Here is a 25,295-nt window from a genome sequence, read left to right on the forward strand (position 1 = left end):
ATCGACAGTAATTTAGTGCGCAATGTTGATTACGGAGTTAGATTTAGCGATGTTCAATGTGATTGGTGGATGGTTGTGTGACTGCTTAGTTGTATCCAATGAGGGACTCGATTTGCTACCACTGTGGAAAGGGTGGAAGGATTGGGTAAGAGTTATGTGCTGCACATAGGCAACACTTGTCCGTGGGTACGGCGTGTCACATACGGGTTTCTACAGCAAATCCTGCATGGAAAGGGCACTGTATGCATCAGCCAATCAGATGTTCACATTACTCTTTTGTGTCGAAAGACGGTGCATACACTGAAGATGGAAGAGGTGGAGAGGGTCAGGGTTTTGGTGCTTGGAGACATTTTTGTCCATGGCTTACAACACTATGCCGAGAGTAGGCATGTGGTACACCATTTCGATGTGAGAGGAGTGGAGGTGGTGTGGAGCGCTGACACTGATGCCAATGCTGCGGCAATCCTGCAGGTTTGCAGAGACATGCGTACGATGACCACTCCTCATGTGGTAATTTTGCACTACGGTGCTTGCCATTTGGGATACGTGAGTTCACGTACTTTGTTAGCAGATTTGGCACAGTTGGTTGAAGCACTCATGACCATCTTCCCAACAACAAAAGTAATTTTTTCTGCTTTACTCCCTTGAGTAAAATGGGACAACAATTCTGTTTTCTGTCCAGATCAAAGTATTGGGAGGTGTATCATCAATTGCGGCATGCGTGTGTTCATGTTACGAGCTGGTATGTATTTCTGCAGCCACGATAACATTGCTCCAAGCAATACGGATTATTTTGAAGCAGATGGTGTTGCGCTATCTTCTTTGGGAAATGCAATGTTCTTTTGGAACGTAAGGCTTGCTCTAGAGAAGGTTCTGTAATGGTTGTAGGAGTAAAGTAAAGGACACAAAATACAAAAAATAAACAAAATAACAGATGTCTGTAAGGTATCTGCCCCGAAACAAAACAAAAACGGCTCTTTTCAGAGCCCACCTTAAAGGGGAAAAAGGGGAATAATACTTTAATGTACCGTCGTCCCGCTCTGATCCTATACATGTCCGCGGACATGGTGGTAGTTTGCAGCCAGCGCATATCACCAACAGGGATTCAGGAGTGGAGACGCATGCAAATGAGAATGAGCGGAGCTAGGGATTGGTCAATAAAGTTCAGTAGGTGTGTTCTGAACGGCAAGATTTAGTAAGCCCGTCTTCTTCCTGGCAGGAGACCTCACAGCCATGGCTTTCCGTGCTCGAAAACAGATTATCTGGATTTTGGGAGACTCATGGATACATTGGTTGAAGGTGCGAGCAGAAAGCTGCAGTTAATCTGCAGATCTTGGATTTCCTCATGTGGAAGTGCACTGGCATGGTGTGCGTGGCATGAGGTGGCTGGACTTGGTACCTCTCTGTGTTACTTTACTGAGAGAGCGTCCTCCAGATATACTTATCATTCATTGCGGAGGAAACAGTTTAGGCCACGTCTCTGGAATTTCTTTGCAATTTGCAATGAAGGAAGGACTTGGGAAGCTCATGGACATGTTTCCGAATTGTCAAATACTTTTTTTCCGTATTGCACAAAGACAAATATGGCTTCTTTCTTCTGCTTTTGGTCCACAAATGGAGAAAGCGAGACGCAATGTGAATAAGGCTGTTTGTTCCTTTTTAAGAGATGTTGGCATGTCCTCATTCCACAATGAAAATATTTTGTTTCGCAGCTCTTTCATTTTCCGCAGAGATGGCGTCCACCTCACATATGCTGGCAATCAGATTTTTCTTCGCAATGTACAAAATGCATTGCGACCTCTTTTGGATTCACTATAACCTATGTGACAATCCGTTTTCTCCAATCCACATTTTTTGACCCACACAACACATCACCGAAAGGCTCTTTTCAGGGCCACCACTTACTCCCAGCGTACACTTCATTGTGTTTTCCCCGCTTGCACCCTCCTTTTCTTTTCCCTACTACTGTCCGCAAACTTTTCCACAACTCTGCGGGGGTCTACAACCGTCACTTCATAGTTCTATTGTTAAACTGAGAAAGGCGGCTCTGAAAAGAGCCTTTTCTGTAATTTTTGTTGTTTTCACGTTTATTGCTTCTCAGCACACGACGCACTAGGAGAGGAGGCCGAAGGAGGGAAAGGAAGGGACACCACCCACAGGGATAAGAAAGGGCAAGTGGACAGAGAAAGATATAGGGTGAGCTTTACTTAGGTAAGGAGCAGATCTTCTGGTGCTCCGTGACCGTGGCCTCAAAAGCACTTTGAAAACTCTCCCCCTGCAGAGTACTACGTCACAATACATACACACTATTGTCACTTTTGAAAGGTAAAAGTCAACAGCATTGTGAGTGGCTTGTGAGGCAGCTGGAGGGAGGCGCTCCCCCACAGGAGTGTCTCTTGTGGTGAGAGGATCGGACACAGAGGATGCTGTGGAGGAACTCAATCGACTACACTCTTCACATGGCACCACCTTGCGAATGTTCGCAGTGTGGAATGAAATGAGGTGTCGCTTCATGGTTGTCGTACCAAAGCTGTACGCACCATGTCTCCCGCGACTCAGCACCACCTGGCACTGGTTACACCTCACCACGTTTGCACATGCTTTTGGTACGTTCCCGGAAACGGAAAACAACTGCCACACCCACGACTCCTGGCGAGTGCTCGTAGTGCAAAGTTCCTCCACCTCATTCTCTTCCTCCTCTTCTTCCTCGCTCTCTGCATCCTCACCCGTATATCTCTCTGCAGGCCCTTGGGGAGGTGGTGGTAGTGGTGGGTTTGGGGCTGGTACAGAGGCTAATGAATTAACAGCAGCCAAGGAAGCCATACCGATTACTTTCCTTTTGGTCACTACAGCAGTAAAGGCAGTACACCTCAATCTGCTATAGCTAGAAGGACAATGAAGATGCGCTCGAGGGTTTGGCCATTTATAGGGGTAGAAGGGTGTGCCTCGTGACCGTCTTCATCACTGCAAAGTGGTAGAAAAATTTTACATAACACCTCAGGTAAGCAATTGTCTGGGTTATGTGAAATGATATTTTTACACTACAATAATTTGCCTTGTGTCTATAAGTTCTTTTTTACTGTTGCGGAAGCACACAAACTGCGCAAATTAGTCCACACACGCAGCGTGGGTGGGGTCACATGATGACGTTATGAACACATCCGCAACAGAAATGGGAGTCCGCTGGACAGCAAATGCAGAGTAACAAACTTGCGCATGCGCGCAAGTGTCCTACGGACAGTGTTCGGGTTCTCAAACTAATTCAAAGTGTGACACAAGTGAGACGGGCAGTTAGGGACAGGCGCAGTGTTCACTGTACTTATGGTTGTACTGCGCATGTGCATACATGATATGGTCACTGTACGGACAGGTCCAGTGTCCTTAGGACAACTCCATTTTGTTTGACTACGAACTTGCCATCCACTGCGCCTGTTCTACGGACGACACCATTTTGGCTGTGGATGATACAGACAGGTATACTGTCCTTAACACACTCCCATTTTGCTCATTTACAGCCATCCCGGACACCTGGTGTGTTCTACGAACAAGTTTCATCTAATTTGTAAGCGGTACAGCGAGGTATAATGTCCTTAGTACGCCCCTTTCTGTTTATGTACGCACAACTTGAACAGATGGTGCGGTCAAATATCAACTCTATCTTACTTGACATTAGTAAGGGTAGGTGTACTGCCTTTACAACACCCACATTCCATTCCTTATGGATAGGTCGAACAGGCGCGCTGTTCGCGAACATTTTAAGTCTTTTAAAAAAATGTTTTTCCCTCAAACTCTTTAACTACAACTACTATACAAAAACATTACAAACACACACACACACACACACTTCAATTCAAAGAAATAGCGGGGGAACCAGATACGGACACAAAAATAGGGGAATTAGGATTCAACACTGGCTGGTTTTGAGGAGAAGATTTGTGAGGGGAAGAAGGGATGGATATTTCGTCAAAACGTCTATTGTCTTCTTGAAGGTTTGGGCATGGTTCACTACGGAATGGAGAAGCAGGGCAGGTACAGGTGGGACAATGGTAACATACTTTTCCTCTCACAAGTCCTCCACAAACTCCCTTAAACTTTTAAAATTCTCATTCAATATGTCAATTTTCTGCTCAATCCATTACATCCTGTCTTCTTCTGTCTCGTTTGTTGGCCTTTCTTCTTTTCTTTCCTGGTCTGTACAAAATAAATATGCATATGTTAAATGCCTATAAAATACTGATCATTATTTTGCATATGCAGAGCAGTGTGTACCATTATTGTCACTGTCTTCAGACATTTCCCCATGCGGAAAATTCTCCTCCAGCCACTCCAAAGTACTAGCCATTTCTGTGTCAAAACAACAGAAAGAAATTATTATTTCTGCACCACATACCAAATAAAATACACACACATACAAAAAAATAACCTTCACTCACTATTTTGATGTAATTTCCCTTCGTCCTACTGCGTCCGTCCACTGTCGGTCCAGGCTGCAGAGTTTCTGTGAAGTGATTACGATGGAGGCATCCTTTTTTTTTGTGATGTCATCTTTGATGTCCTGGGTGTTAGTCTTAGCAATGCACGTAGATGGTGTGAGTTATGGTTGCTTAGCTTACCATAATTGGGGAATGTGCAGTGTTTTTTGGTTTAACATCCCTTTAACCAAGTTTTTTTTACTGAATGTGCATATATGTATATGGCAGGGAACGAAAACAAAGGGATTAAACATGTGATGTCGTCAGTGATGTCATCAATGAGATTTGTGATGCCATCTTTCATGTTCTGGGTGTTAGTGTTAGCAGTGCATAGTGGTAATGGCAGGTATGGGAGCTTAGTTTACCATAACTGGCGATTTTCAGGGTTTTTTTGGTTTTACTTTGAACCATAATGGGGAGGTTTACATTTTTTTTTTTAGTGGAGTACACAGGTTTTTGGAAGGGCAACTTAACCATAACGTCCCCTCAAAAAAGTTTTTTGGGGTCCTGCTCTTCAAAAGTCGGTGTTATGAGTATGCGTAATCCTCTGGGAACCCGTCCCACTTCAACATAGTTTTGTAATGAAAATTCTTCCCACCATTTGCTAATCTCCTTTCTTTGGAGTTTTTCCAGTTCTCTAAGGAGTTTTATTTCTTCATTGCATTGTGCATCCGGTGGTTTGTTACTGGGCTTACTTGTGGTGGCACTGGTTTGTTTTTCACAAAATAAAAACATCGCTTGCTCCTTACGTGCACTTTCTCTCTCCTTTTGTGTTGACATATTTTGATTTAAAGTGCCTGACAATGGCTGCCTTTCTCTCCAGAGAATATAATTCTCACTTCCCAAGCAAAGTTTTCTTTAAACATAAAATGCTTTGAAAACAATCCATAAACGGATGCCCAGTTAGGGTGAAGCCCAATTCAATAAGAAACACAGTATCCCCGTATCCACAGTTTTGGACTTACCACAATGAATGGATGTTCCTCCACCCTCCGATGGTAATGGTTCGTCCACTCACATATGTGGCGAGTCCGTCTCTGCGAGCGGGTACTGAGGCTTCACTTTAGCAAATAATTTCTGGATCATCCGGAGCAAAAGCCTGCAGCTCTTTAAAGAGAAAAAGTAGATGCTGCGCTATGCTTTCAAATGCGGGAGCGGGTGCACGTTCCAACGCCGTTTTCTCCTCGACGTGTTAGTATCCAAAAGAATCCCCGTACCGAGGTACAAGCAAAATGGATGGCACTCCAGGAAGAGGTTTGGATTTAAGCAGTCCTTTCCAAACACAGAGTCAGGAAGCCAGGATGTTACAGGCACGAAATAAACTTTAATAATTATGATGTCCAGGACAGAGAAAGAAACACGAAAACAACGACGCGTTTCGCGGCAACAAACCGCTTGTTCACGTTGGGGATAAAAAACACAGAAAATGGACTATAAGCCTAACAGTTTCTCTATGATTTCGGGATAGAGAGTCGTAATGTATGACACATAATCTCCTAGTCAAAAGCGGCGGCCATATTTAAAATTACATTTTCTCTGCCATTCATTGCATTTTAAATCTAGAGTGCAACAAGAATGCAAATTGCTCTGACAATTATTACCTGTTTAAACAAACCAATGTGGCATCTAAGGCTTAACTGTAGTGCCAAGGTTACTACATAAAACAAAATGTACAGCATAATACATTTGCAAACGTCCCACATTTATATTGAGCTTTATAGTAAATGCCCATTTTCAATTTGTGTCCGTGTTTTAAATTAACCTATTGTAACCTTTATTATATATAAGTCTCCCCGGTTAGGGTTTTTGTGTGTATATATGGGTATGCTCAAATGTTGAAAATGGAATGCTTAGTGCATCTCATTTTTTTGTTAGCTATGGTTTTCATGTATTGGAATTCGCTATTTAAAATTCTTATGTATATCAGCTGTGCAGATCTGTAGTATAAACATAGTTTGTTGTTAAAGTGCTAGTGCAAACGTTAAGAATAACTGTGCAAATCTGCAATGTTTAGCAGCTATTGATAAAGTGTCAGTGCCTTTAGCAGCCAACTCGTCCAACACGTTGTTGGTAAAGTGCAATGTGCATTAGCAGCTTCAAAGTGAGCCTCCCAGTACAGAGATCAATAAAGTGATTAGTGCTTTACGTTTATCTCGTAGTTAATGCTCGCTAATTAAAAAATAGCATTTTAACTTTAAGAGCACAATACTAAAACCATACCTTAAAGCAATGAGACAGGATTATCGACTGTTAGCTATTCTGTGTTTACCCATTAAGGAACAAGAAAAAGAATATAAAAAGATGTTAAAATTGAGAGGATAACAAAAAAGGAATAGAAAAAGAGAAAAGTTGGTCTAAAATTCATTCAATGCTTTTATATAATATGAAAAAGTTTCTTAAATTAATAGACCTTCTATCCTTAATGCTAGTAAAAAACATTTCTCCATGACAGCCACATGTAAACTTGTATTTGTCAAACAAAGCTTATCTATATATAGGGAAAGACAGGGGGAAGAGGAAAAGGAGGAAAAATTAGGCATACTATAATGATTATCAATATAATCTCTGCAGATTAAGTTCTTATCGAAGATCAAGGCCAACCATAACATCCGGAAAGATTGAAGTCTTCTTTGGAAAAATTATTATTATGTACCTAGAAAGGTATGCAATTCTTCATCTAGGTTGTGGCCTTTGGGTTTCTTAGTCTCGAGGTCTAAGATGTATCTGGTTTCAGATTGTCTGAGGGAGAGTTCTCGATTACCACCTCTGGCTGTTTTTGGAACTGTGTATATGCCAAAATATTCAAAACCTTCCAATCTGCCTCTGTCCTTCTCTTGGAAATGCAAAGCCATAGGGTATGTAGGATCGACATTTTTGATAGCTCTTATATGTTGCAATATTCGAAGTTTCAATTTGCCGATTGTACTCCCCACATACCATTTGTCACATGAGCATGTGAGCACATGCACAACATATTCTGTTTCACATGTGATCCTGGATTTTATGGTCACATTTCTTTGTAGAACTGGATGTAGGTAGTTTTTAATGTTTCTGGCAAATTTACAAGCTTTACACTTTGCACAATTTTGGAAGCCTTTTAAGTTGGCATTTAACCAGCTCGAGGTACTTTGTGGGGTTTTCGGACTCATGTAACTGGATACTAGATTATACTTCAATGAAGTTGAACGTCTGAATGTAATATTAACATGTGGACCTAGAATACTCTTCAAATGTTCGTCTTGTTTGAGTACATGCCAATGTTTGTGTATAATATGGCGAATATGTTTGGAAGCTTTACTGAATGTCAAAATGGGTCGGGTATCTGTTTCCTCCTTTGCACTTTCTCTCAGAGTTTCGGACATCAGTAAAGTGGAGCGATCCTTTTGTCGCGCTTTAATGTACGCTCTTTCCAGTACTTTTTTAGGGTAACCTCTTTGTAGAAATTTCTGGGCCATATCTCTGCAGATCTTATCATAAGTGTCTAGTTGTGAACAGTTCCTCCTAATACGGATAAATTCGCCATAGGGGATGCTCCACTTCAGGGCTGTGGGATGACTACTTTTTGCATGCAGAGGAGTGTTGGAACTGGTGGGTTTGCGATAAAGTTCAGTAACTAGTCCATCTGCCGCTACAGTTACAAGAATATCTAAATACACGATATCAGTCTTGCTGTGGCACTCGGTGAACTGCAGGTTGTATTCATTGACATTGAGTGATTTCACAAACTCCAACCATTCTTCGGTTGTTCCATCCCAAATTATAAATAGATCGTCTATATAGCGCAACCAAAGGACAACTTTGTCTGTGTGGTGGCTATTGGGGGGAACCCAAACTATAAACTTCTCCCACCACCCCATTGTTAAATTCGCATATGAGGGAGCAAATGTTGTGCCCATGGCTGTTCCTTGCAACTGTGTGTAAATTTTTTTATTGAATAGAAAGCTGTTGTTGGTTAAGCAGATATTGATCATCTCTAAAATCATTTTGGTGTGTTCCAAATAATTCAATGATCTTGTTTTCAGAAAGTACTCGCAGGACTTCAGACCATCAGTGTGTTTTATTGATGTATATAGCGACACCACATCCAATGTTGCTAGTAGATACGTTTTTTCCCATGGTATACCGTCTATTTTATTAAGGAAATCTTTTGTGTCTCGTAAATATGACGGTAAACTAATGACAAACTTGATTAGAGTTTCGTCTACTAGTTTGGACACATTTTCAAGTAGTGCCCCGCATAGTGTCACAATAGGTCTCCCAGGTGGTCTGATTTTGTTTTTATGGACCTTAGGCAGAAAGTAAATAGTAGGCATTACAGGAAACCTTGGATGTAAATATTTGCACATTTCGTCTTCCAGTAATCCTTTCTCTTGCCATTTCATCAATAAGTAAAAAAGTTTATCATTCATATCTGGCGTGGGGTCTCTGTCCAATAGTTTGTAACATTTAGGATCTTTCAATTGTCTATTAGCTTCAGCAATGTAGTCCTCCCGATTCATTATAACTATGTTAGTACCTTTATCAGCAGGTTTAAAGACATAATCTTCCAATGCCCATATTTTAGACAGAGTTTCCTCCTCTCGATAGGTGAGATTCTTTTTGAAGTCACTTTTTGTTTTTCTGAATTTTTTAAGGTCGTTGATAACCAAATCCTGGAAGGCTTCAATGCTGCCGCCAGGATTAAACATCGGGTTGAAACGCGATTTTAGTTTAAGATCGCTTTTGCAGGGCCAATCAGTGCTGATGTTTATAAACTCCCATTGTGGGTCACTGATGTCTTCATCTTCCTGCCATTCTGTTTCCAAATGGATGAGATCTCTCAATACATTCATATCTTCTATGGCCAAGGGTGTATAGCCAATGCGTGGTTCATCTTCTTTTGCCTTTGATGGATTGGAGGCGAAAAATTTCTTCAGGCGTATCTTGCGCATATATTTATCAAAATCAATTCTTGTTTCTGCTTAATTGTAAGGGGCAGAGGGGCAAAAATTCAAACCAAGTTTTGGCACATTTTGTTCTTCTAACGAGAAATTACGTGATGTTAGATTAATAATGGACATGTCTGGTGCATTACTTGGTGTTATCATCAGTTTTTTGTCCCAGAGCGTGTTTGTCTGTCTGTTTTGTCCATTTGTGCGGCATTTGAGGCGGTTGCTCCTCCTTGTTTTTTTGTTCCTCGAGACTTGGTTGATTGCCCTCGTCCTCTGCCTCTTGTTTTTTTGTTGATACTGCTGCTTCTGCCATCCATTCCTAAGAGTCTCATCTCTTCTAAAAAATTCAGCTTTCTTTGGGGCTGTTCATTTTCACTTTCTGTAGTATCAACATCTGAGGATGATGGTGCGCTGGATGCTTGATTCTCTGCATTCGACATTATGGTTGGGAGTTTTTGTCTTAAAGTGTCAAATCTTTTTGCAAATGTGAACACTCTCCCTTTCTCATAATCGTCTTTGTCTCGCAGGAATTTGCGCTGTTTCCGCAACTTTATTTCCTCCTCAAATGTTTTTAGCCCCTTTTCCATGTTTGTTCGGATGGCTTTGCCTTCTTCACTCTGATTGGTATTTTTTAAATGTTCTTCAATCTCTTGTATTTTAAGAAGTGCTTTTTGCCGATCAATCTTTGCATACTTTATTAAAATGTTAAGAAATGTTACTGAACATTTATTACTTGACTCACCCCATTCTTCCAGCATTTTGGGGTCCTGCTCTTCAAAAGTCGGTGTTATGAGTATGCGTAATCCTCTGGGAACCCGTCCCACGTCAACATAGTTTTGTAATGAGAATTCTTCCCACCATTTGCTAATCTCCTTTCTTTGGAGTTTTTCCAGTTCTCTAAGGAGTTTTATTTCTTCATTGCATTGTGCATCCGGTGGTTTGTTACTGGGCTTACTTGTGGTGGCACTGGTTTGTTTTTCACAAAATAAAAACATCGCTTGCTCCTTACGTGCACTTTCTCTCTCCTTTTGTGTTGACATATTTTGATTTAAAGTGCCTGACAATGGCTGCCTTTCTCTCCAGAGAATATAATTCTCACTTCCCAAGCAAAGTTTTCTTTAAACATAAAATGCTTTGAAAACAATCCATAAACGGATGCCCAGTTAGTGTGAAGCCCAATTCAATAAGAAACACAGTATCCCCGTATCCACAGTTTTGGACTTACCACAATGAATGGATGTTCCTCCACCCTCCGATGGTAATGGTTCGTCCACTCACATATGTGGCGAGTCCGTCTCTGCGAGCGGGTACTGAGGCTTCACTTTAGCAAATAATTTCTGGATCATCCGGAGCAAAAGCCTGCAGCTCTTTAAAGAGAAAAAGTAGATGCTGCGCTATGTTTTCAAATGCGGGAGCGGGTGCACGTTCCAACGCCGTTTTCTCCTCGACGTGTTAGTATCCAAAAGAATCCCCGTACCGAGGTACAAGCAAAATGGATGGCACTCCAGGAAGAGGTTTGGATTTAAGCAGTCCTTTCCAAACACAGAGTCAGGAAGCCAGGATGTTACAGGCACGAAATAAACTTTAATAATTATGATGTCCAGGACAGAGAAAGAAACACGAAAACAACGACGCGTTTCGCGGCAACAAACCGCTTGTTCACGTTGGGGGTAAAAAACACAGAAAATGGACTATAAGCCTAACAGTTTCTCTATGATTTCGGGATAGAGAGTCGTAATGTATGACACATAATCTCCTAGTCAAAAGCGGTGGCCATATTTAAAATTACATTTTCTCTGCCATTCATTGCATTTTAAATCTAGAGTGCAACAAGAATGCAAATTGCTCTGACAATTATTACCTGTTTAAACAAACCAATGTGGCATCTAAGGCTTAACTGTAGTGCCAAGGTTACTACATAAAACAAAATGTACAGCATGATACATTTGCAAACGTCCCACATTTATATTGAGCTTTATAGTAAATGCCCATTTTCAATTTGTGTCCGTGTTTTAAATTAACCTATTGTAACCTTTATTATATATAAGTCTCCCCGGTTAGGGTTTTTGTGTGTATATATGGATATGCTCAAATGTTGAAAATGGAATGCTTAGTGCATCTCATTTTTTTGTTAGCTATGGTTTTCATGTATTGGAATTAGCTATTTAAAATTCTTATGTATATCAGCTGTGCAGATCTGTAGTATAAACATAGTTTGTTGTTAAAGTGCTAGTGCAAACGTTATGAATAACTGTGCAAATCTGCAATGTTTAGCAGCTAGTGATAAAGTGTCAGTGCCTTTAGCAGCCAACTCGTCCAACACGTTGTTGGTAAAGTGCAATGTGCATTAGCAGCTTCAAAGTGAGCCTCCCAGTACAGAGATCAATAAAGTGATTAGTGCTTTACGTTTATCTCGTAGTTAATGCTCGCTAATTAAAAAATAGCATTTTAACTTTAAGAGCACAATACTAAAACCATACCTTAAAGCAATGAGACAGGATTATCGACTGTTAGCTATTCTGTGTTTACCCATTAAGGAACAAGAAAAAGAATATAAAAAGATGTTAAAATTGAGAGGATAACAAAAAAGGAATAGAAAAAGAGAAAAGTTGGTCTAAAATTCATTCAATGCTTTTATATAATATGAAAAAGTTTCTTAAATTAATAGACCTTCTATCCTTAATGCTAGTAAAAAACATTTCTCCATGACAGCCACATGTAAACTTGTATTTGTCAAACAAAGTTTATCTATATATAGGGAAAGACAGGGGGAAGAGGAAAAGGAGGAAAAATTAGGCATACTATAATGATTATCAATATAATCTCTGCAGATTAAGTTCTTATCGAAGATCAAGGCCAACCATAACATCCGGAAAGATTGAAGTCTTCTTTGGAAAAATTATTATTATGTACCTAGAAAGGTATGCAATTCTTCATCTAGGTTGTGGCCTTTGGGTTTCTTAGTCTCGAGGTCTAAGATGTATCTGGTTTCAGATTGTCTGAGGGAGAGTTCTCGATTACCACCTCTGGCTGTTTTTGGAACTGTGTATATGCCAAAATATTCAAAACCTTCCAATCTGCCTCCGTGCTTCTCTTGGAAATGCAAAGCCATAGGGTATGTAGGATCGACATTTTTGATAGCTCTTATATGTTGCAATATTCGAAGTTTCAATTTGCCGATTGTACTCCCTACATACCATTTGTCACATGAGCATGTGAGCACATACACAACATATTCTGTTTCACATGTGATCTGGATTTTATGGTCACATTTCTTTGTAGAACTGGATGTAGGTAGTTTTTAATGTTTCTGGCAAATTTACAAGCTTTACACTTTGCACAATTTTGGAAGCCTTTGAAGTTGGCATTTAACCAGCTCGAGGTACTTTGTGGGGTTTTCGGACTCATGTAACTGGATACTAGATTATCCTTCAATGAAGTTGAACGTCTGAATGTAATATTAACATTTGGACCTAGAATACTCTTCAAATGTTCGTCTTGTTTGAGTACATGCCAATGTTTGTGTATAATATGGCGAATATGTTTGGAAGCTTTACTGAATGTCAAAATAAGTCGGGTATCTGTTTCCTCCTTTGCACTTTCTCTCAGATTTTCGGACATCAGTAAAGTGGAGCGATCCTTTTGTCGCGCTTTAATGTACGCTCTTTCCAGTACTTTTTTAGGGTAACCTAAACCTATATATATATATAAAGAAGGCAGACACGAAAAGTGCCAGAGACCGCACATGTGCTCCTTTTCAGTTGAAGAAACGCAGGAATGTAATTTCACCAAAATGCCAGGGGTAGCAGGAGTGACATCACATGGCCCTTGACCTCTGATGACATCACAGGAAGTGATGTCATTTGACCCCCACCCGGAAGTGCCATCACAAGAAGCGATGGAACACAACCTTTCACACCCTTGACAAACCAGGAAGTGGCATCACATAGCATTGTAAGCCTGGGCACCTTCCTGCCCGGCTAACTATCCCCCAATCTCCATCACTCCTTTCCTGGGCAACCTCCTGCAAAAGCTGGCCATCTTCCAGCTTAACCTTCACACTGAATATGTTGGTTGTCTCCATGTCCATCAGTCTGGCTTCAGAGCTGCCAGGAGCACGGAAACTGCTCTCCTGAACATCCGTGAAGACCTGGTCTCCAACCTTGATTCCAACACCCCCTGTGTCCTCATCTCACTTGATCTCTCTTCTGCCTTTGACACAGTCAACCATGCCATCCTGCTCAACAGTCACCGTGATAACCTGGGTATCACCGATCAGGCCCTGGCTTGGCTGACTTCTTTCCTCTCCGATCGACCCTCCTAGGTCCAACTTGGGTCCTTCCTATATCTCTATCTCTACCTGTGGTGTACCCCAGGGGTCTAACCTCTCTCCCTGGCTGTTCAACCAATACCTGGCACTCTTGCCCACCGCATTGCTGCTCTCCGTCCGAACTTTCAGTGCTATGCGGATGACACTCAATTCATTTTCAGGCTCCCTTACACCACCTCTTCTCCTTCTCTCATCTCTGACTGTCTGTCTGCTATCCAGGGGTGGTGTGCTGCCAATGATCTCTGCCTTAGTGCCAGTAAGACCGAGATTCTCCTCATCGGCACACCTGCACCCTCCTTTCCTGTCACTCTCTCAGCCCTCTCCCTGCTCCCACCTGTGAGGCTAAAAACCTCAGGGTCATCTTCGACTCTGCACACTCCTTCTCTCCCCACATTTCCGATGTCTCTAAGAAGTCACACTACCAGCTACACCTCCTCAGAGGTATTCTTCCTTTCCTCTCCTTCCCCCAGAAGCTCACTGTCTCCAGAGCTCTGGTTCTCTCTAGGCTTGACTACTGCAACAGCCTCTTTCTAAATCTGCCTGCCTCTACTCTCCGACCTCTGCAACTCATCCAAAACAGGTCTGCGAGACTTGTCCTTGGCCTCAAGCACAGGGGTCGTATCTCTCCAGGACTGCAATCTCTGCACTGGCACACAGTGGCGGCGAGGATTAAGTTCAAACCCCTCTGCATTGTCCACAAGGCCTTCTGGGGTCTGGGGCCTTCCTCTTTGCTTCTGCTATCTCTCCTCCTCTCCCCTGCTGATCTCCTGGCTGCACCTGAAACTGCACTGGTTACCTGGCTACCCTCTGATCTCGGGCCCAGGTCCCCTCCCCACCAGTTGCACACCTGAACTGCCCTGCTGGCAAACTCTTGCACTCTGGGACTGTCTGTATCCCTACAGCTCCCTACCAGTACTTGACACCTGATGTCTCCACTTACCCTTGCACTTGCCACCACCTGGCTGCACTTTTTATTTATTTAGTGTCTTATTATTTTACTGTTTATCCTATGCACTGCACTGCCCCCTCCCCTGCACTTGCGCTATCTCAATGTCACCTGGCCTAGTAAGATCGTTGTCTTTGTCATCCCTCTGTTCCCCCTCCCTTGCCTTGTCACGCCTTGAAACACTTGTGTATAGGCACGTTATGAATGCCATATCATATCATATCATTGTTCCTAAGTACACTATGAAAAACATGGTTACGATATCACTGTAATGTGATATACATTTCGTACAAGATTGGATCACCATTTTTATCGTAAATATCATTGCGCATAGGCCAATATTACCAAATAACTGTGAATGCAAGCCGACGTCCAAGGCCAAATGATAATGATGTGTTATTATATAGCACTTACGCTTAAGCGCTTTATATAGAAGAAATATGCATACAATATCACCCAATCTGTGTTGGTACTCATTTATCAACCTCAGAAGGATCAAAGGCTGTGTTGGCGGTTCAGGGATTTGAAACTTGAAACCTGCAGATCACACACACACAGCACAGCAGCAAGCGCTCAACCCACTGAGCTATCTTACCGGCTATAGCTATTTTACCGGCTACAATAAAATGTGCAATTTCCATGTCTGAGTGTTCTCCAAGTCTGAAAGAAAATTACACTCTGTACTGGATACCATTAAACTTGTAACTGAGAATTAACAGCAGGCCAGTTCATCTGCAGTTCTGGTGCAAAGTTGGCCACATGTAAAGCCTGCGTGGATCTACTTTTCAGGCTTCAAGGTTGGCAAAATACATACCATTGGGAGGGTTCATAACTATCTATTAAAGAATTTAGAGTAGCATAGGGAAAGCAGGCACTCACACGGGATCCCGTATTCTGGGCACCCGTTACCTCATGCATGCAAACAAACATCCTGAACAGCATGATATGGAGATAGGAAAGATAGACACAATACAACAAAGCATTCATTGTGGCACAATGAACTCAAGGGCCACTTTATGTGCTATGGTCAAACATTTCTAAAATGTACAGAAGCTTTTAGACACAAGGATTTTGTTAAGTGACGGACGACACCGAGATGGTATGTCTTGTGATGATCGTAACAGAGACAACGGCAGAAAAAAACACGCTCTAGCAGCTAATTGCTAAAAGCAAAATACATAGACCGAAAAGTATTCTTATTCTACTCTAAATGCTTTTTGGACGTTTTTGTCTGCATTGTAAATTTTAGTTGTTTAAAACAGACTAAATTAGTGACTCACCCCTGATGTGTACCTGAAATAAGCCTTTAATCAGTCTAGCAATTATTGTATAGAATTCCAAAAAGACACATTATTCGTTATTACTATTCTTTCTTATTTAGGGTCACTGCTCAGTGTTATACTTGTGGAACCCCTTGTTTTTTAAGAGGCCTGAACAAGAAAGCCAAACCATTCCAGAAACAAAGAGCCACATTGCGCTTGCAACAGCCCAGGAGCTTCAATTTTAAAAATTTAAATAAATCCCCTTTTGTTTTAGGGGTAGCAAGTGAGACCACAGGGGTACCAAATTACATCCCAAGCTAAAATAATTCGACACATATATTTTCACTGAAAAAACTTGATTTAAGGGACAGTTAAGGTGATCAGATTTAATGCAACAAAGCACTTGAAATTCAGCGGATGTGGTAAATCATGACCATCTTAGCTGGGCGAGCTCCCGTTGATGTCCACCGTAATGCCAATTTGTATGTCATTGTGAATCGCTTATAATGTGTACAGCCTTCATTAGTGACCACTGTACATGTTCCATCTATAGGTTTGCATCAATACATTTCTTCAGAGCCGACTAGCCATGGCCTTTGGCCATGTCCACTGTACAAGTTGCCTCTGTACATTTCTTTGGGGCTCACTAGCCATGGATAACTCTTTTCCAATGCCCGCGTTTATTGGCAATGAACTACCCATAACTGCGGCTATCCCCGGTATAACCGCAGTTATCCGAAACCATTCAAAAAAATCGAAAAACTCTTCCCTGCGCTCACAGGCACTTAACAAGTGCCCCTCCACTTGCCATGGCCGCCCGACTCCCCTCAGGTGCATTTGCCCTCCGTAGCCCTCTCCCGTTACCCCCTGTCACTCTTCGTTTTATGTGACACGCTTTCATTCCCGCTCGTGTCTTCTCTTGTAGCCACAGTTATTTTGCAGGATTCCCCGGGTAAACCGCGGTTATACAAAATGTTTGAACTGTAGCTATGCCCACTGACTACTCCCAACTCTCCCATTTCACATGATGTCCTCTTTCTCCATCCCCACCTGTAACCTGATGCAATTTCATCCTTTTTCCTCCTCCAAATAGCTTTTCTTTCACTTTTCATTTTCGGCTAAGCCCAGAATAACCTCAGTTATCTCTCGCGTTGAACACAAAACAAATGGCACATTTTTCATTTCTGAAAAGCCTCTGTGCTGCAATGTACGGTGGGAGATATAGATATTTTTATTTATTGTATTTTTTCATTTGTATAGTGCCCAGACCCAGAGGTAACACAGTGCTATAATTTTGGGAGAAGAGGGCACCCCTTTCTCCGACAAATATTTCTACAACTACTGGACTGAATAAACCAAGACCCTTCCCAGAAATCAAGTCAATGGGGTCATTACGACCCTGGCGCTAGCGATGCCGGTAAATACCGGCCCGGCTGCCGCAGGAGTTGTGAAAATACCGGCACCGGCAATGGGTAATTACCGGGCCATTCCAACCCCGGTAATTGCCCATTGACGGTGCCAGTAATTATTACTCCCCAATGGGGAGGACGGATGCACCGTCACCATTAATAACGGAGACGGTGCATCCGTCAAGTTCTGTGAGCGGGTGCTGTTCTGCCCACCAGGTCAGACCTGGCGGGCAGAAGGGCACCCGCTCGCAGACTCTTAGTTTGCCAGTCCGGACCGGCAAACTTGTAATGATGCCCAATGCTTTGTGCCCAAGTTGTTTCTTATTTTGTCAAATTCTGTCCAGCGTTTTTTGCTCTGCACTGCGCACACATTTGCACCTTTTCTCTATGGTAAAATGAATGGAAGTGGACCGAAAACAGCTTTTTTTGCTTCCCTAATAACTTTTTCATTTTTTAACAAATCTTTCCCAAAATGTCCAGTCTGGGGGGCCCGTGCCAAACCTTTTGTTTGAAAAAGATCAGCCAAATCCGTCCTGCAAGTCAATAGCAATTCAATTTTCGGGTTTCCTATGGAACTAGCTACACATCTTAAGTATAGTGCAGTGACCACCACATTATAATATATATAAAGATAAAACCAAACATCCTGTAAATCCTCGCGGCAGGCTGGTGGGCACTCTCACAACAGCGTCATATCCCACATATGGATTCAGGGCATGTAAGGCAAAATATGCCTAGTCATAACTCTCAGGAAGTTAAAACCAACATTTATATTTTCAACATTTGAAATGAGTGGAGAAGTCAACTGACACAGGATCTGACATTTCGCTGCGTACGCAGCTTAATCATGGGTTATATATACATATTCAGTGAAAAAACTTGGTTAAAGGAACATAATGGTTAAATTGCTCTAATAAAAAACATGTGAAATTCAGCTAAACACTTAGTTAAAGAGATGATATGATCGTAGAGCAAAATCTAAAAAGCAAATTTGCCAGTTACGCTATGCTACACAGCCATAGCTCGCGCAACCACCATGCACTGCTAAGACTAACACCCAGTACATCACAGATGACACCACAAATGGCATCATGGTAAATTCGATACTCTCGTGCATTGACTTAATTCCTCAAGAAACATCTTTTGAAAGAAAATAATGTTTTCAATGACAGAATCTCAAAAGGGAACATGTCTTGGGATTTAAAAGTGGGACGCCTGATGGATCCTCAAAAGTAAAGGTAGCTCACAAGTTGGAATTCTGCTCTTATTGACAGTAAAATCCTTACAGAACTTACTAGCCTAATTGATAATGTAATTCGGATGGCCGTATATCAACACTAGAAATGGCTGGATGTGATTGGCCAGCAGTCAGACAGAAAGGCCTAGTCGCTAGAGAGAAGTGACACCTTTAGATAGCAGAACAGCACGTGAAGGGGCCTCACGCCAGAGAGACTGCTTGTTCTACTGTTTCCATACTCCTATTTGTTTTTTTTAATTTGAGATTTTGGCACCCTTTCCTCCTAGCGTTCAACAGAGGGAAACACCATACATCCACCAAAATATGTCACTTTTTGCAGAGGAAAAGGTTGACTTGCAATATTTTATTGCATACCTGGGTTTAATGCTTTCTCGTCGAAAATGACCCTTGATACGCTGGCCTGGCACAAACGTTCTGAGTATGAATGATTTGCTTTCAACTGCCCCAAACCCGAGCAAAGGTCTCTTACTCTTCAGGCATAAGGAAAAAGAACCTGGCTCATATAAAGTTCAGAAAGAACTTTGTTTTTTCTAAGGTCAAGACTAATTGTATGGGGTATGATGGGTAATATAGTTCCAAGTCTTGAAGGTGCACACAGCAAAGGCGGCAAATAAAGGAACCTATTATGTAGCATTTTTTCGAAAGAAAATATTTGGGATCCTTCTTCTTCTTGAAAGAAGGGTAAGTCGTACTTCTTCTCTTTCTGCGTAATAACGTCCATCTGATACTTGAAAAAAGCTTCTAGTAAACCAGTGTTCATCCGCTTAATCAATACATAATTTCCATTGACTCCTAACTTAGCAGTCTCTGGATTCCTTTAGCAAATCACATGTCTGTGAGTTGGCTACGGCCTTTCTTTCACCGTTTCTCAAAGTGTTGGCATACTCTGCCTCTCCACCTAGCTGCGAAACTAAAACGTATTGTTAGTAATTAATATGCTCAGTGGAATGTGTGTGTATTGTTGTTGCTCCTTCGCCACATACACGCATACTTTTGCTTTTGCATCAATGTTTATGAAAGTCTTTCCTGCCAATGAAATGTTGTGACAGCATGGAAAATAATTGGTCCTCTGGTATGTACAAATTTGGTATCTGGTCATTGCATCGACAGCCAAACTGTCGAATGCCATACCATTGAAAAAAAGCATCGAAAAAAGCATTAAATGCATTTTTTTAAATTGTAAAGGTTTAGTTTAATTTGAATGGGTTTTAAAGGTAAAAAAGGGGGTGTAGGGGAGGGAACCCCCCATTAAATCTCTTTTTTTTAATGCCTTTGATGCATTTTTTTCAATGGTATGGAATTTGACAGTTTGGCAGTCGATGCAATGACTGCCAAAGGGACGCCCCCCTTCTCCTCATCTTATTGGATCTCTCGGTCTCTGTTATCATTCCTTTTTCAGCGGACTCTACTACAGTAAAATGTGATCTAATGGGTTGACTTTGGGAAGTGGTTGTGTCCTGTTGGAGCCTCAAGCATGCTCATTAGGTAGGACTGGAAAAGTGCTGTCGTGTAGAAACTTGATCCAGAGTCTTTTGGACCCATTTCACTGGATAAACTGGTGAGGTCTGGTATGGACAAAGGAACGCTCAGAGCGCACGAATGATGACATGATGAGAGGGGGACATACGCCCCTCAGAGGGATGTATTCGAGAATTACTCGTATTGTCATGTGGTAACCAGAGTTGATAGCAAAGAAGGACTAAACATGAATGAAAGGATTTATTCTGTTGGTGAGAGGTGGGGTTTTTCTGCAGGAAGGCCTTGTGATGGTTCCCAGAGCATTCTTAAGTTTCTAATCTGTCAGCTGACTAGTGACCTAGGTGAGAGCAGTGGAGAGTTGTTCAGGTTAGAGCAGTGAGTACACAGTAGATGTAGGATGCTGGTGTTCTTGTCTTCCAAGACAAAAATAAAGCTGTCTCTGTTTGTCATCACTTGAAAAAGAGGCGTGAACTCCAAGTCATCTTTAACACCGTCAGCCAGGGCTGGCTTTTTGGAACTGTACTTTGCATGTTGGAACGTGTAGACCCATGTGGAAATCACCTTCACAGCGTGAAGATGTGAAATTAAAAAAAGCAAACTTTGAGAACTGGGTGCCATGTTTCTTAGTGAAGTCACATTTTGTCTAGGTCATTAGGAAAGCGTACCTGCCCCACTCACTACACGAGCTCTACGGGTGCCCCATACATTTTGTGAGTAGCTACTCCAGTCTTTTTTACTTTTGTGTTTAGTGCTGTGTGTAGTCCTGCATTGATCACCAGAAAAGTACTAAAGGAAGAATATATAAAGTCCAAGAATGCCATGGAAACAACTAATATTAATAGATTTTTTTATAACGCGCTGAGTACCAGAAATTGGTTTCTAAGCGCGGCATTGGGATTTGGACCTGTGTTGCACATTGTTGTCTTGCTTCCAAGGCAAATGTGTTGCCCCTGGGCTATCCCCCTCTCTCTAGGAGGTTAGCTACTGGCAATAGGTATCATGAGAAAAGTTATTGATGATGGCATACATTTGGTTATCTCTGAACCCACTGGTCTTTTGATTATTTTAAAAATACTGCTTCCAATAATGGACGTGTGCAGCTAATGTACCATCCCCTTCACTGACGTGCCTTCACACAGCCCAACCATCCTCAGCGAAAATACTGTCTTTAACAGAACGAAGTCTTATTTGTTGCCCTTTAACATGCGATTTCGCTTTAGGTTTCACAAGCCATCTTGAGGGGGACATCACCGACGAAAGGCGAGGAGCGACTGGGTCGCAGTGGTCCTAAAAGCCGCAGCACCACCCCTGTGGGACGAAAAACGCCATCCGAAATTCGCAGTGCTGTAGAATCCCAGGTTAAAGTATGAACACATTTTATTTCTGGCAATTACCGAGGACATTCAGAAAAATCCTCTATAATAGCTTCTTGCTGTGAACTCTTCAAGGCATCCTTCAAAGATGCAAACCAATCACAGACACTTTACAAACTTGAGTATCTTTGAAGGATATCTGGCTTTGGTTGGAAAGTCTTGTTTAAGGAAGCTTTGCCTTTGACTCTTTGAGGCACTATTTTGGAAGCAGTAGGCATTCCTCATTGACTATTCCTATTGTCACACATTTTACATACACCTTGAGTAAGCTTGCCTGGTGTGTACTTGTTTGAGGGGAGTGCACACCACAATGGATATGTTAGCCCGTTGGTATAAAGTTGCCACAAAATCAAACATGACAATGCTGAGAACAATGTCTAGCTTGAGAAACAGAGGTAGCCAAATGCCATGTATCCCATGTCAGATATTTCTACCCAGTGCCAGGCACTCCAGGCAAAAATGCAGGAGTTGGCGGAGAGAGCACAGGGATGCTACTCTAAGAGAATTCTGCCCATGCTCCTGCCTTCCCCAGAGCAACTCGTTAGCCCTGCTGCCGAAAGCAGTGGCGCTGAGGACGAGTCAGCCCGGGCAACAACAGAACCGGGACGCTACTTCCTTGTTTTGCCTCTGCCGGTAAGATAGCTCAGCGGGCTGAGCTATTTTCTTTTAATGAGGGGCCCCCCATAAACCCGTTCTCGTTTTCCCCTCTCCCATTTCTATATTCTCTCCACATACACACACACACACACACACACACACACACACACACACACACACACACACACACACACACACACACACACACACACACACACACACACACACACACACACACACACACACACACACACACACACACACACACACACACACACACACACACACACACACACACACACACACACACACACACACACACACACACACACACACACACACACACACACACACACACACACACACACACACACACACACACACACACGTATATAGACGAGAGCATGCACACGATTAGTGGCAAGAACTTTGGTGAGTGAACTAGAAGGCATGTATATAATGCCATTGTACATATAAGTGTATCTAGGCACTTTTTGATTGAATAGAATAAGTGCAGCACATCAACAAGTATCTGCCTCTATCTATTGCTATTGACAGATTGTATTATTGAAGAATTGCTCTTTCTCTGAATCTTTAGGCCAACCCAACCAATTTAAAGTGCATTAGTACTCGGCGAGGGGTGTGTGGCAGCCTCCCAGCCAAATTGGGAGGCTCAGATTGCGAGCATTACCACATGGTAATCCCGCTGCCCTGATCCTCCTCACAGCCGGCGGCTACCATCTCCCTTCGTTGGGGAATCAGGTAAGTCTTCTCCAACCCCACCCTCCTCCCCCCATCCACAGAATTCCCTTAAAGCCCTCCCACCCCCTGTTATCTTCTTTTTAGTCTGCTCCTGATCTGCGACAGACCATCATGGAAAGGGAGAAGGCACTACGTGCAGTCCCTTCTCCCTTCGCATGGCAGTCATTTTGTTTGTTTACTTTTTCCCCTTGTTTTTTCAATGGCCGCCATGGAAAGGGAAAACAGACTTTGTTTCCCTTCCCGGGCAGCCATTTTTTGTAACACTTTTGTTTTTCTGTTCCGAAAGGCTCTGGTGTTTCAGAACAGAAAAAAAAAATTCTTTAGTACCCCAGTCTAACGGGCAGGGGTACTAATGGCACTAAGCTCCTCGACTGCGGGCGATTACCGCATATGGTAATGCCCTCGGGGTCTTTGTTAACTTCGTGGTGCACAGTTGTGTTACACTCCTGACATCCTAGCATGATGTGAGAACGCCTTTGGCCCCTTGGTGGTCAGGCTTTTGAGGCCTTTTCAGATGACACAGTGTCATTATGCTGAGAAAATGCAGAGTTAACACCCTTCTTCTGCCTTCCTCACATATGAAATCATGGTTTTATAGGCATGAATACAGTGCCCTGCACGAGGCTCCATATCAGTTCCAGGGGCCTGCTAGGAGATGTATGGCAATGGCTATTGTGTGGGGATGAGGGGTGGGGGCGGATGCCCCTTGAGCAGAGGTGGGGCTCCTCAGGAAGAGATCTGTTTACCCTTCTCTACCCGGACTACAGTTATATTATCCTTTTAAACGAGGACCATGGGTGATATATATATTAGTGTTTTGCGGAGTGCCACCTTCCAGCTGCTTCAAAACACCTATTAGCTTAGTGGATAAGGCAAAGGTAAAAGGTTTGGGCTTCATATAGATAAGTCCCTCTGATTGCCTTATCAGACCATTGCTTCATTTGGCGGCAGCAGAGGAGGAGCGAATAGTGAAGCATTCCCTGATTGGTTGGGCCCAGCTGTTCAGCATAAGGGGAGAGGGGATTGGTCGCTGTCCAGTACGCTATGAGCCAAAACTAATTTTGGATCCCTTGCTTGCAAAAACTAGGCGCATCTAGACATAGCAACATGACATAATGTGAATCAACTTAAAATTAAAAAAAACATAACATGAGATAAAGTGTTTGTGATAACAAACCAGCAGTATGTCCCAAAAAGAATGCATAGCAAATGCCAATGTCCAATTGCCTCTTGTGCTTAAATAATAGGATTCGTTATCACCCCACTCAGTGTTCCTCGTTTCATCATCCTCAGAATGGTGTGGCCATGGTCAGATTAGAACCTGCGGCCTGGCAGCTTCTGGGCAGGCACTTCGCTCAATGATTTCTCTTACTGGCCTTACAATTGCTGGATTTCGCGTGTTAATGGAATGCTGTATGAGTTCCGATGAGTTATTATGCAGATGCATAAAGCACAAACACCAGCACCAGTTTCATATTATGACGTAGCATAAACTAGCCTCACACACCACAATCCAAGGTTTATTGTGCGATGAGAGTATCATCTGTTGAATGCTGGCTTCTCACAAAATACAATCAGAAAATCACTTTCGGTATAATCACTCGTAAGGAGTTGTGAGAAAAAAAGGAAATAAACAACATTAAAAAGCGAAGGCTAACTTAAAGGCTGAATATTATTTTTTCTTAATTCCTTTTATTGTATTCACAAATAGTATTTACTGTAGTTTACAGGTCCCTTTGCCTTTTCCCCCCTTTTCGCTCTTTATTTTGGTTGACATTGTTTCCTGTACTTTCCTCCTGATATAAGCTAGCTTATATTTAAAGAGAGTGTTCTGATGTTGAAGTGTAAAGGTTTACGATTTAATTTGTATTTGGATGGACTTAGTATTAAGGAAAGAGTTCATTTAGACTCTGGGGGTCATTATGAATTGGGCCATGACAATGTAATCGGTAGTATTTGGAAACTGATTAAGGTGGCCCATATCCCCCTAGCCCTGGGCAGTAGCCACAGGTTTCATTCGGCCTTGTCCACTGTCCACGTTGCAATAACTAGTCCAAAAAAAAGAAGTCATTGGGCCATAGCCCCTTCACTAATAAATAACCAGATCCCACCAGCCACGATGTTTGGTCATTACCAGTGGTGCTAATTAATTAAAAAGAGCATCACTTACTGGCCATGACCTTTGACCATTGTCCATTTGCATCAATAGAGCCAACAGAATATGCCCCCTCTTTTCTTTCACCTCAAATCCTTTCTGCAGTAGTTTCCTCTGTTAAATGCCTACAGAAACATACGACTGCCACTTCAATGCTGCCTTGTATTACCGCTGTAACTATTTCCGCTGGGGTGCAGCATTTGCTGATCACCATGTTAATGGAAAAAACACTCGACAATGTATACTCTTCCCCAATCTCACTGCCACTGCCCTTGTACACTCAGCCGTCTTCTTTCTAAGGTCCTCCCACCACCCTTGCAC

General features: G+C 42.3%; 1 protein-coding gene across 2 annotated transcripts in view; it reads left to right on the forward strand.

Moving 5' to 3' along the window:
* Positions 1 to 25,295, forward strand: part of LOC138467662 (centromere protein J-like) — a 714,848-nt gene that overhangs the window by 427,100 nt on the left and 262,453 nt on the right. For both annotated transcript variants that reach the window (XM_069607842.1, XM_069607843.1), the window contains one exon: positions 21,308 to 21,451. In XM_069607842.1, coding sequence (XP_069463943.1) covers positions 21,308 to 21,451 — 144 coding nt within the window. The remainder of the gene's footprint in view (positions 1 to 21,307; positions 21,452 to 25,295) is intronic.

The sequence above is a fragment of the Ambystoma mexicanum genome, chromosome 4q, assembly GCF_040938575.1.
Source record: "Ambystoma mexicanum isolate Mex_15411 chromosome 4q, UKY_AmexF1_1, whole genome shotgun sequence".
In the NCBI taxonomy this organism is placed as follows: domain Eukaryota; kingdom Metazoa; phylum Chordata; class Amphibia; order Caudata; family Ambystomatidae; genus Ambystoma; species Ambystoma mexicanum.